General features: G+C 39.7%; 1 protein-coding gene across 1 annotated transcript; it reads right to left on the reverse strand.

Annotated features, from left to right (window-relative positions):
* Positions 1-1,322: 1,322 nt before the first annotated feature.
* Positions 1,323-11,602, reverse strand: LOC119901831 (noelin-3-like). Its single transcript, XM_038717537.1, has 6 exons — positions 11,094-11,602; positions 8,037-8,180; positions 6,594-6,749; positions 5,412-5,631; positions 4,207-4,313; positions 1,323-2,000 (listed from the first exon to the last, which is right to left on the reverse strand). The coding sequence occupies exons 1-6, from the start codon at positions 11,160-11,162 to the stop codon at positions 1,323-1,325; spliced, it is 1,374 nt and encodes a 457-aa protein (XP_038573465.1). The 5' UTR covers positions 11,163-11,602.
* Between the last annotated feature and the right edge of the window lie 2,110 nt (positions 11,603-13,712).

Here is a 13,712-nt window from a genome sequence, read left to right on the forward strand (position 1 = left end):
GTGATGTGAACAGAGTAAGGTGATGCAGGACATGAGAAAACATGTGTCATTTTGTCTTTTTAGAGGACAATGAAATTATTTTCAAAAACATTGTTGCACTCAGCTCAGTGGGTTTAAATCATAGTGCAGTGCTACTTTACGCTTGAGGCATTTCAGTGTTTCCTCGATTGCAGAAAAGCCTCACAAATAAAATCACCAAACCTTATCCTGCAAACACAAATACACAGGACACTGACTTGAAAAGAATACTTTTATTTTGGTTATATATAACTTCTTATATACACAAATGAATGCTTATTCAAGTTATCTACTGCTGTCTGTATAAATGGATCTTTACCATTAATATAGCTAGAGAGGAGGAGAATGGGATGTTGTGCAGATACAAAATACACAGATATACAGTTACAGTAAAAATGCTATTAGGATAGCCAACATTCATGCACGAGAGCTGTTATCCTTGGGCTTACAGAAAGTACTGCACTGAATAAGGCATACAAACTGTTGCTGAAGATACAAAAAAGCTAATATCTCAAAGTACTAAGTTAAAGGCAACCAGATATGCTGCTTGCTGAAGTACTTTGACTTAGTACTTCAAGATACCCTATGACCTGGATGATTGAGAATCTTCATAGACAAATACAGTAACTATACAGGTGCACTATGGTTCACCCCATTTCTCATTGTCTTGTACAAGGTCAAGTGCAAAAACTTTTGAAAGGAAAAGTACAAAGACAAATTGAAAGCTAAATGCAGGCAGTGAGAGGCCGGAATAAATTAGCAGATGACAATGAATAAAAGGCGAAGGAAAAGAATGGAAACAAAATGAACAATTAGTGAACAGAGTCAAAATATGAATAAATTAGGGGGCATGAATAAAGGCAATACTGAATCAGAAAAACCATTTTAAATATGAAGACTTCATTTCGGAAAAGCTCTCATTTTGGAGGGAAAAAGGAGCTGCAGAAGTTATAGGACATTCACTGTTCAGTGTTTCTAAAAATTGCTAATTGAAAGTGCCATTATGTTGTTAAAAAGATGTTACCTGCATACCTCCATAATGCACCGAATTTGTTTTTATTTTGTTGTTATTGTTTTTATGGAGAAAGGGTCCCGTTTCCACATGGAGAATCCCTCAACATGAAAACAGGCAAAGGGCAAGATGTAAATAATTACAGTTGTGTATAATGCCCAAACGTAATCAGGGAAATTAAGGACATAAATAAATACATAAATAAATAAACAAATAAATAAAATTAGAACATTCAAGCGCAACCATCCATTTTTCCCATGTTTTTATAATTTCTTTCTTGTGTACAGTAGGCTTAAGAGTCGTCCTCAGTTTTAATGATGTGGAAAAGTGTAACATTAAACAGGACCTGATGGCCGTTGTTCCAGCCATAGAGGGCGCGATCCCTGGCGTTGTAGTCCAGCATAGACATGTGGAAGTACTGGTTATGAAAGGGAATGTCTGTATACTCATATGTGGAGGTTTTAGTGGAGTAAGCATAGTAGACCTTGGCGCCGGTCAGGTGGGAGTTAGTGATGTAGAGCGTCCCACAGATCATAAAAGACTCGCCGGCATTCCTCTTTGAGTATTCTGTGTTCCATGTGTTGAGGATCTGGAGCGTGTCCGGGTTCAGCTGGCTGATGACGATGTTCCCGGCGTTCTGGTTGGTCGCGTACACGGCCCACAGGCCTAGCTCGTCCGCCATCAGGTCGATGTCGGAGAAGCCTCCCCAGGTGTAGGGGTACACGTTGTGGAAGCCTGCAGACTCTAGAGCCCTCTGGGTGACCACGCGGCCTGTCTCAAAGCTGTACCTCACTATAATGTTGCTCTGCATCTTGTTGTAGTACAGAGAGCCGTTGTACACCACGTGGTTGGTTCCAGCCCATTTGAAAGGCAGGTTGTAGGTTCTCGACTCGACTCCTGACACAAAATCGGCGATGGATTTATATTCTTTCACAATCTTGTTGTTGGTGTAGCTGTCCATGTACCAGACCTGAGGACAAATAAATACAACCATTGCTGTGATGTTTACTCACAAGAAACTGTGGCAGCTGTAAATTTACAAACACTAATATCTTTACCCAGCAGTCATGGGTGAAATTTTATAAAGCCTAACCACCTGTAAAACAAAAATGTCAATATATGGAAACAGGGCATTCACTAAAAAAGAGTCTGACAGAACACAGGAGCTCCATAAAATGGTAAATAAAAAAAGCCAGCGGCCAGACATTTGTTGGAGGCCGAACGTTCAATCATGGACTTTTATTCTCTTTATTGGTATTGATAAGGTCAAACGGGAACTGAAGGAGGGCAACGTTAACTACCTGAGGAAACAGGTAGTTAAATCTTTTTGGATTTATATCTCAGAATGCTGCATCCGAGTGGGATGAATAAGGATTTTAGTGTGTGAGTTTTAGAGTTATTTAATGAAAGAGAGTAAAGAGAGTTTTGTAGTTTTTTGTAGGTTTTTCTGATATTTACTAAGGTGTTTAAGATCCGCTGTGCCGTTTTTTGACCACTAGTCAACTGTTGGTATGGAGAAATGTATTGATAAGTAAGCCAGGCCAGTCTCTGTCATGTTTGCATGTTTTTGTTTGCACCTGTTTTTATCTGTGTGTGTTTGTGTACATGCAGGCGGTTGACACAATACAAAATCCTGCTCCATGCTATTAAACTGAATGGCAGTGGATGGTGGTAATAGCCAAGACACGGAGCAAAGTGTCAGCAAAAGGCAGGCAGGAAGAAGAATAATGCTAGTTAGAGTTAGTGAGATCGCACACATGTATGTAAACAAAGGAATTTTCTAAACTTTGTATCAAAAAAATGTATCACAAAAAAGAAAATGTTCAAAGCAAGGAGAAAGGTTACGTTAAAAGTCTTTATATACTCATACTCAAATATTTATGCTACTCATACATTTGTGTTTCTCTCTTACCTTCCCTCTCTATTCCACTTCTTGCGCTTTCTTCGCAATCAACTGATCAGCCAATAATATCTTTGCTGTCAAACTTTAAATCTGTTTTCCTCTCAGTGTCTAGACTTTATCAGGACTCAAGGCTTCACTCCCCCCTTAAACATATGATGGTCATAATGATCACAATAAGGTCTAATTGCCAAAGACTATTCACATTTCTCATCTGTATTCACTCTTAATGAAGTCAAAGTGTTATCCCCGAACAAATAATATTTTCTGTGACTAGTTTTTCCAGCTTTAACAGCAACTTCATCTTGGATTTACTGAGTGTAAAGTAATTTCTCTGACCCTATTCTGAGATTGTATGTGTGGCAGTTTTTACTTTTTAAGTAACCGTTTATTGTGTACTTTTATTTTGCTTTTTACTTTTATTATTAATGTGTCTAGTGCTCACTGGATAATTGATAAAGCCTCAGTAGGGCTGGACGATATGGCCAAAAATGTTATCACGATAAAAAGTTTAATATCTTTCGATATCGATAATTATCACGATAAGTATCAAATAGTTTTTTCTTTTAAGTTTAAAGGCTGATTTTTGCTCCTGAGTGAAAGTTGAAGAAACTGAAATGGTTAATTGTGGTTTAAACTTTTCTTTATGGTCAACACTTGATGCCAAACAGTGGATCACATCACAAATCTGAGATAGAACAGTCAAAATATTTATGATAAAATCTTTGTCAACAAATATCTTTAAGTAAAATTAAGGAAAACCTTTTTCAGTCCTTTTTCCTCAACAGAATAAACATCTTAATCAGAAAAATTAAGTCCTATTTTGTGTATGATTCAAGTGAATATTGAATATTTATTGAACATTTGTTATGTTGTTATTGTTTTATTGTCCAGCTCTAAGCCTCAGTCATCTTGTGGTGAATATAAAGGCTGCGCTTTTACCCATTCTGTAAAACATGCTGATGAAGGCCAAAACACTTTAGGGAGAAAAAGTGCAAAGTCGTCCAGTAAATCACTTAGTGTTGTGTTATTTTTCACATTCAGTTAAAAGAATCCAACTATGGAACTGCTTCATGTCCACCAGGACATCAGGTTTTATGTTTGATCTCAGCAGTCAAGTGTACAAAAAAAGTTTTTGTGAGTATGATGTTGTAATTCAACGGCATCTGTCCCCACTGAACAACAGGAGGGAAGCAGTTGTGTGTGTATCATTAAACTGCTCGCTGTAGCTTCAAAGGCTTGCTACATACAGCAAAAGCACATTAACTTGGCTCACCCTGTTGTTTTTGGGAGACGCCTGTGGGTCGGTCATCCAGGCTCCGAATCTGGTCCCTGAAGTTTTCACTGTCAGCGGCCCAGTGATCTTCATTAACTTGCCACATGCTGTGAACACATCACAAAGCCCCATGTCACATACAGCACAAACTGCATCAGCTCCACATAATAAAACTGCAGCCAATGTTACAGTGGTAATGTTGGAATAAATCTCAAAGCACTGGCTTGCTGAAATCTGGTAGTGGCTCCTTTTTTTTCTCCAAAAAATGGATAAACAAAAAAGTTCTAGATCTGGACTGTTCACCATCTGGACACTAGCACATGATTTTCTCTGCTGTTATAGAAATACAGAGAATAACCAGAGAAGCTGACACAGTACAACAACTAGTAAAACCTCTTCCTATTCTATGTGTCAGAGCACGGTGAACATTTATCCCACATGGTTTAATATTTGAAGTACTTGAGCTGCACTTAATTCATCTTGCCAGACACTTTAATTGTGCCAAATGACAGTAGGCTATCACTTGCACGCAAGCTTGCGAGTTCCCTATTAAGTATTTAACTGCTATTTTACCTAATCAATCAAAGCTCATGCACAATGAATGCTTAAGTAATCATCTCGAGCTCAGACAGATTTCCAGCCACATCCCATTAGCATTCACATGTTAGCTCTTTACGTTGACACCTTGACAGGCTCCATCAGGGTTGATACCCTGGCAGTTGGCAAATTGGAGTTTATTCATGCAAACCTTTATCAAAGGCAAAGCTGCTCTGGAGGCAGAATTGATCTTATTAGCTGAGTTAAACCTCAATGGGTGGAGCAAAGGGACCAAAGCTTTTTAGTGTCAAACTGCAAAGGGCAGAAAATCAACCAGGATTAAATAAAAAAAATACATACATCTAAAACAAACTTATCAATATCGATTTTGTATAAGCACTTTTTAAACTAGCAGCCGAGTACAAAAGCTTCATGATGCAACCACCTTTTTACCTCCAGCTTTGGGAAATTGTTCATTGACTGCAAATAGAGGGTGTTCTCAAGCCACAACATTATTTGTGCCTCCAGTAGCAGCTCTACTCTGTCCCCTGCTCTGTATCTAAAATGCCAATCTGCTGGTAGCTGCAAGAAATGTGCCTATAATCCCTCTGCCACAGGACAATCTTGGGTCACCATGCCCAGATCTACTTTTTTTGCTATGGACTTACTGAGTTTGTTCATACAGTTGCGAAGCCGATTTTCCAGGTTTAGGACCCTCTGTTGCAGCTCCTCGTAGTCGTAGGCGCCCATTTCCTCCTGGATGCCCATCAATACGCCAGACAGGTTCCTGATCTCCTCTTTGAACTGGGAGATGAGCTTGGCATCTGTCTTGTATTGCTCCAGGACAGGGATCAGCGGCTGCAGGGACTCCATCTTTCCCTTTAGCTCCTAGAAAAACACCAAGAATGCACCACTGCAAAAATACCTGTCTTAACAAAATCCCTGGAAAGACAGTTCAGTTTATTTCAAATGCAGCTGTTTCAGGGGATTTACATTTCAGGATTAACATTATGAACTAAGGCAGAATATGCAGAGAAGCACATTATCTCCTCCCTTTGGCACTTGTTTTCACTTGTATAGGAAAATTAGGATTCTAAGACTCAATATCTAGAGATAGGCAGATCAATGTCAAATTTGGAACTGCGACAACTGCATCTTAAATTAATGGGTTGATACTTGATCCCTCCTCTGTTTTGAACAAAATGCAGATTATTTTTTCAGTATAATTAGTTTTTCTCGCATTTTAAGTAGAAAAAGAAAAAGCTCTAGTAATACCTAAACAAATTCACTGGTGTATATAGTAATTGCTCTTATTATTATTTGTTATGTAATGTCTGTATCAATAAGACAATGTCAATGCATATGTAAATCCTCTCTCTTCTCTGAAAATATATAATATAATATAAGTTCTTCTCCGTGAGAAGTATTAATATCAGCCATACCTGCCATAGTATTATTATTATGGTTATTCAAACATTGATGTATTGCCCATCTCTACCAATAAACTGTTGTCTTTTTTTTTTACATGCATCACTGCTGTTTTGTAAGGGTTAAGCAAATGGTTAATGGAAATGCTTCATGTAAACATCAGGATCATGTCACTCTCACTGATGAAAGCATTTCAGCATCATCCACCATGAAAGAATACATGCTGGATGATGCTTTCACAGCCTTTCTAGCTTTTTAAGACAATTTTGTCCTTGGCCAGGGAGTGGTAGATCTGTATTGATCTTATCAGCAATGAAAGTTTATCACTTCAGATGCTTCTCAGGTATCTTTAGAGGAGATCCTTTCACAGATTTTTCCCTGTGATGCTTCTCACAAAGTTAAATATCAAACAAAAAATATACCTGAAAGTTTTTGTTGACGACCGTCTTCCTGTCCGATTCGATCTGTCGGAACTTTGACCGCAGTCCTTTGATCTGGCTCTCCATTCTCATGATATACTGAAAGTCCCTCTGCGTCCGCAGGTTCAGCACCTCGATTGACTGCGACATGTTCTGCACCTTTTGAAAAGATTGAAACAGCGCAGCATTGATTTTTCCGTCCACCACGAGATTAAAATGTCCTCCATGTTCAGCCGTTTAGTAGCCTACCATGCTCTAACTTCCCAAGGAACAAATCAACACTTTGACCTCCGATGTGATTGTCTTTTAACCATTCATGTGTGAGCTGAAAATAGCTCTGAATGGATTTTACATGGAGATGGGACTGTTACATGGCAGTTTTCTTGCTCTGTTTTCTCTCAGATTCTAAGCCTATATCAGTTATAATTCAAAACAAATTGTCTTTTTTTAATGCCATAGATGAACTACTGAATCTAGTAGGTTAGATAACATATTTCAGAGTTGATATTTGACACAGAAACATTACAGAGTCTCTCTCTCTGGTTTAACAAAAGCTCACTGGGTTTATGGGGCATGTGAACAAGAAGAAATGTAGTCCTTTCTCCTTTTCGAGCAACTAACTAACATTACTGGAGCACATCGCTGGCAAAGTGGCACAACACTCACACATTGTGTTCTGCATACTTTTCTGGCTCTGGGAACCTGAAATGGCCTCACTGAAGCCCTGGGGAAGCTTAGTACATTAGTGTCAAAGGCCCCAGTGAATGACAGAGAACACCCTTTGGCATACAACATTAAAATGTAGGCTAGAGCAATGTTTCCTTATATGGCATATTAATTGAGGAAAGTGGCTCCGGTGCCGTGCTATTTGTTTGTTTGTAGATGCATTAAATCGCAACTGTCATGGGGGAAAAAAATATTTAATTTGAAATTAAAAGTCATGTTTCTACTTCAACTCACAGCGTTGGCTGTTTTCAGGGCTAAATTTATGAGATCAATTTAAAATGCACCGTTCTAGTCAAAAGAAAAAAAAAATCCATGGTGGTAGAAAGATTCTTGATTTGTGGAGATAGACCCCTTTCTGACAGAAATAAGTCTGATAATACTGTTAAATCTTAACACCAGCCTTGAATGGTCTGTTTCCAAAAACGGGGGCACTCCAGTTCTGTAAAGGTGAGATGGAGAGCGTTCTCATCTTTTACAAGTAACCATTCAGCCGATGTCATCCATGTAATATATGCAGAAGTGGAAAATAGGGTTATAGACCTGGCTGGTGCAATCTCTCAGAGGATTAGGGCAACAAAGAAGCATGAATAACGATAGTAATCAATGCTATATGTCTATATGGATTTAGATGTGCTGGTTGCTTACAGTAAAAGTGTGTCTTAGAGAGCGAGTCTGTGCATTGTCACGCAAACAGAAATGTGTGCGGCTGCGTGCACATACCTTCTCCAGGAGCTGGCGGAGCTGTCTGCCTTTGGCATCTCTGGAGCACAGATTCTGTTCAGGTGCCACCACTGTGCAGATACAACGCCCATCTGCATCCTGTGCTGAGCTGTACACCTGCCACCCCTCCTTTGGCCGGATGGTCTGCATACAGAAACACAGGCACAGTCATAAATACACAGGCCACACATTTACAGACAGACACACTAAATAAATAACAGCGAGGATAATACTATCATGAAACTGATACACACAGCTGCTATGTTTTCTTATTTTTTTCCTCATGGGTCATCCATTCTTCTGCTTTATGCCCCCAACGCTTTGACAATAACCAATTCCACTGACTTATAAAAAGTCTTTGAAAGTGCTTTTGCTGTAAGATATTCCTCCACAGTATATCGTCTCGAGTGAATTTCCTCTTAAACAATAAATAGTGTTTCCTGGCCTTGATGAATAACCCGAGTGCTGAAATTCTTCTGTTTCTCCTCACTAGGCCCTACAATGCCTTAACTGAGTCCTGCTGGGAGACGCAGATAAACCTGATTTGTGGGAGCTTCTCCCATTCTTTATTACATTCAATATGCTCCACAGCACAGAGTGTAAAGCTTAAAGAACATAAAGTTATGCATCATAAGACAATGTAGCATATTTGAATGCAACACTATCAACTAATGTCAGAGTGTACACAGTAAAAACTAGTTTTGCTCCAAATATTGATCAAAGTGTCCTGAAATGTTGTTGATCAGACACATAAACCGCATCAGTATTTGAACAATACTGCTGTTTACTGTCAGCATGGGAAATTAACACAAGCCTCCAGCCAAGTACTGGCAACCTTCGACTGCGGATGGTAAATTTGTCTGCACTACCAGTGTCTTTGGCAGCCAACCAACTATTATTTGGATTTTGTTTTACATTCTGAAACTCAAATCTGGCTGAAGAGCAGCATGTGAAACATGTGAACTTTGGCATCCAGCAGCCTTTGAAACTTGCGGGTAGAAAAAGTGTCCTGTTTTCATAGTGCAGGCATCCTTTCCTTCTCCCATTCATCCTTGCCTGTCAGCCTGAGCAGTTTAAAGAGCGTTTGGAATCAGCCATGAAAGATCATGTCCCTTCTGAGCAGGCGAAGATGTAGCGTCAAGGAGAAAGCTCAGTCTTTGACTCATCATTTTCACCTACTGAGAGATTGCTTTTTTGTTTTTTAGGTAAAACGTGGACATATCATTTGACACTGTATTATTCTCATTAAAAGTTCTGCATTTTAAGAATGAAATCACTGTTTAAACATTTTATTAGTATTTTGCAATTGAGAATTTGTTATTGTTATTATTATATATTATATGTTATTGTACTACTATTTTAGTTTTTAAACACCTGAGTCCTCTGCCATAGCTTCTTTTCACTTTCTCATCTTGAAGTCAAAAATTAAAACCATACCTTCCATGCTATCATTCTCCTGAGCTTTCATTCTTTCCCCCAGCACAACTCTCTTATGTTGCCGTTATCAGATTGTAAGAAAATTGTTTCAGGTATTTTCAAAGCACTGCAGCCCTGCTCTTTGTCCACCTTGCTATTGGTTGCTGGTAAAGTTTGTAATCTAGGAATTAAGGCTTTTTCTACTGATGCCCTGATGATAAGTTGGTTCTGATTGGATTATTAGATAAAGCCACCAAAGCAGAATATATTGATCTCACTTTTACAATCTGTTATTAAATTATTCTAAAGAATGAAACTACACTGAAAAGCAGCAGAAGGAATAGTGATATTGCGTTGAATTATCTGGGGGTCATGTGTGGTACATTGTAGTAGTGTTAGAAATGATACTGGATGGGTTGACTGTAGCTGGAATGCGCCACTCTGTCATGGCATCATAACTGAATGGGATAAAAGAGGGGAAAAAAACACCCTCAGCTCTTTTCTTTCTTTTCTTTACTCTGCTTTGAAATACTCCTAAAAAGAAGCCAGTTTCACTAATCTGTTAAAACGGTCTTTCTCCTGTCTTTAGAGTGACGCACATCCTTTCCCCTCTTCTCACTCTCACATTTCCTCATATTAAAATGAATCTGTAGCTCAGCCAAGCCAGATGCACTCTCCAACAAGGCTTTTTTTTATTTGTGAGGAACTCAGCAGAAAGAGTTTTTCTCTCATTAAATAATTCAGACAGCTGGGTCCTCTTTTGTCTTTTGCCGTTCATTTAGACTTTTCCCACAGATCTCTGTACAGTTCCGAGTATTGACTCAGCCTGTAAACATTTCCTGTTTTTGTGAATAAAAAAAAAGAAACATTAATTCTGCACACCACTTTCAATCGTGGCAAGGTAACAGCGAAGCCAGTGCTTTGCAATCAAGACACTGGCACAGGGATTGTGCTCTGCATGGGTGGGATGAACCTAATCGACCATTGTTCTTGTCCAAATGGCTTGGTGATCTGCAAGCTGCTCCTCCTAATTTGGGACAGTGCTACCAAATGCATTTCCATTTCGGAAGCTTAAACTGGCAGGATAATCAAAACACATCACACTTAATATTAAAACATAGAATAACAAGCAACTATCTTGCCACAAAACTGTATAAGTAATAATGTGTATATGTAAAAATTATTGAACCATTTCAGCTAAAGTCAGTTTTGCAGAATGAGAAAGAGAGAGTTATATGCTGCTTGGCAATACTCCAGGATCAATATGAGTGCTATGTGGTTGATGTAGGCAATAAACATGAGTGCTGTGGGGGTGTCTCTTCCTCTACCACCACTTTAAATGCCCTATTTTTATTACAGATGATTTTTTTCTCCAAAACATATCTGCATATTAGTGATCATTTCTGCCAATACTGGAGTGTGTACAGGCTAGAAGTGAAGCAGACAAACATGCTAAATGCCTGGAAACTGAAATGACTCATTTCTCTGTTGCTGCTCATTCACCAACCTTTGTGCAGTGCTCCACCCTAATCAAAGACGCCCCCCAATGAAATGAACTTTAAAAACAAGGACACTGCATGGAACAGCTCGTGGTGAAGTTCATTCTGATCTTTTTATTAAAGAAATGTCAAGTAAACTCACCACTGATGGGCAGTATCCGAACAGCAGCAGGAACAGCAGCGGGTTCAGGACCAGGGACAGCGACCACATTCTGTCTGCTGGTACAATGTTTCCCTCCTCCGCTACTGGAACAACAACAAAAAAAAAATCACGCAAGTTTCTGCCCGTGGGCTCGCGCCACCTCGTCCACTACGCGCTGGTTAAAACCATGGCTTCCTTGGCAGAAGAGGGGAGCATCCAACCACTCGTCCCCGTTACGCATGCCATGTGGGCAGCGGGGAGAAACCTCGTCACTGCAAGGAAGAAAAAGTTTGTGGGGGCATGCACGCGGCGAAAACCCTCACTGCGTGTAGGTTATAGAGACCCTTCTTCACGGATATGACATCATCCAGCTGCCTCTCTTGACTTTTAATGAATCCAGTTTGTTGTGTGTGAGAACTGGAGGAACCACCGGCAGCTGTGGGGTGACAAAAGTTGCAGCTGGCAGTATTCACCAGAAAATAGGAGATAGAGGCGCGAGATCGGAGGCGGGCTGCTGCTGCTTTTTGAGCCCGAGTGCACGCGCAAAAGAGAGAGAGAGAGCGCGCAACAGAGACTGAGAGAGCGAGAGAGAGAGCAATCACAGTATAGCCTTTTTCTTTTTTTCTTTTTGTACAGATTATGTGTGGAAACATATGGCAAAGAATATTAGTGTTTCATTTCGGTGAACCACTTTAGTGTGTCGGTGCGATTAGGAAATTAAAGGTTCAGTTCACCATAATTACCTAAAAACTTGTCCCAGCTTACCGCTAATGTTATATGGCAGTCCATTTATGCCAAGAAAAAAAAGTTTCTTTCCGAATAAACTGGTTATGTGAAAATTACCTGTAGACAGGAGGTAATTTTAAACAGCATCATACACTTGCACATATATAAGTAAATTTATTTTTTCCTGTAGTTGCTCCTTCAATGTTTACCTTTTTTAACACTGGCTTCCCCTGGTCACCCCATGTTCTACATCACACCACTATGACCTGCGGGTAATTCCCTCAGGCAAAGTCTGCAGAGATATGGAAAGTGTACATAAAGTGCGCAAAATGTCGGCGAAACAGCCCTCATGCACTTGACAGTTTGACAGTTGGGCAGCCCTAAAACCTCACAGACTCACCACCCTAAACCCTGTTGTGCACTGTTACACACAGTTTCAAGGAGACATGAGCCCTGAAACCATAGCAAACTTTACACAAAATTTAAACTAGGCAAAAATGTTTAGTGTCATATAGTTTTCATGCATGGAAAAATGATTCACTAGTGCCCCCTGAGTTGCAGCTCCTATGCAAGGTTTCACCAAATTGTACAGAAATTTTGTGGCAGATTATTATGTCCAGACCGACAAAAAAAGCCACAGGGAGCAATGCCCTAAACCCAACCGGAAGTTGCCCATTTTGAATTAAATTGTCACTTTTGGCGATTCACAGGTTCTGTACTTTAAAGAACCCCTCCTACAAAATTTTTCCGATTGACTTCAGATTTTTGGTCTGAAATAAAGTTGTGCTATCTGTGAGTTTTTGTGAAAGGGCGTGTCAGTGGTGTGGTGTTGAAAATCGATAATTCGGCAACGAACAAAAAAGTCTTATTACTTTATTGTATATGCTCAAACTGTACCAAACTTTACATGTTTTACAACTGTCCCGCCCTGGACGCATCTACATGCCAATATTCACTCTATGTCATAGTGCCACCTCGCGGTAGAGTCTGTAATGATTGGCTGTAGCTGCGCCACCTTTCTGTATCATCTGCACATGGGCAGACTTATTGCTGATAATAGATAAATAAACTTTATTGTCATTTCACCTGGTAGTTCAATAAGCAGAGCAACAAAAAGTTGTTTCAGTAGAGTTCAGTACACACTAAGCAGCCAAAACTCACAACAATGTTTCATACCGCAGCTGATGCTTCTGTACCTCCTCCCAGATGGCAGGAGGGAGAAGATGTGATGAGATGGGTGGTTTAAGTCCTTAATGATGGAGATGGCTCTGTAAATGCAGCTTAGGTAGGGGAGTGGAGCACCAATGATCTTGCTGGATGTCTTCACGACCCTGTTTAGTTGTTCTTTTTCATGGGCCGTACAGCTTCCAAACCAGGAAGTGAGACAATAGGTCAAGATGGTTTCAGTGGCGCCCTTGTAAAAGGTAGTGAGGTGACGGGAGACATGCTTTCCTGAGTCTCCGAAGGGGGTGAAGCCGCTGCTGAGCTCTTTTGATGACGGCTGTGGTGTTGATAGTCCAGGTCAGGTTGTTGGCTAAGTGTACTCCCTTAGCCAACAACAAATACCCCAATACAATAAAATAGGATAAAAAATACAGAACAATAAAAAAATGTATATAGAAACATAAACATTAATAAAATGGTTATTTAAAAAAAAAAGATTATTCAGCTGCAATGAATAATAACTTCTATTTACAAAGCTGTACTTATTTGTCCATTTGTTGTACTTATATGTTCAACTTTTGCTGCACTGAGATGTGATTACCTACCTGCTGCTTCTGCTGCGCCATTACTTTGTATTATTTATGTTATTGTCTTCTTCTTCAAATCCTGCCTTCTTGTCTGATGAACTTTGACCTACACCGAGCCCCCAACCCCCACTCATGCCACACC

The sequence above is a fragment of the Micropterus salmoides genome, unplaced genomic scaffold (genome assembly GCF_014851395.1).
Source record: "Micropterus salmoides isolate LMB-PRFRI ecotype aquatic unplaced genomic scaffold, ASM1485139v1 Ms_hic_scaffold_14, whole genome shotgun sequence".
Classification (NCBI taxonomy): domain Eukaryota; kingdom Metazoa; phylum Chordata; class Actinopteri; order Centrarchiformes; family Centrarchidae; genus Micropterus; species Micropterus salmoides.

What these genes read in the sequence shown, in the direction of transcription:
- LOC119901831 (XM_038717537.1), bottom strand. Translation starts at nt 11,162, where the DNA reads ATGTGGTCGCTGTCCCTGGTCCTGAACCCGCTGCTGTTCCTGCTGCTG. An exon ending in TCGGATACTGCCCATCAGTG is followed by an intron (nt 8,181 to 11,093) that starts GTGAGTTTACTT and finishes TTCTGTATGCAG; the next exon opens with ACCATCCGGCCAAAGGAGGG. An exon ending in CAACTGTATGAACAAACTCA is followed by an intron (nt 4,314 to 5,411) that starts GTAAGTCCATAG and finishes ATGTGTTCACAG; the next exon opens with CATGTGGCAAGTTAATGAAG.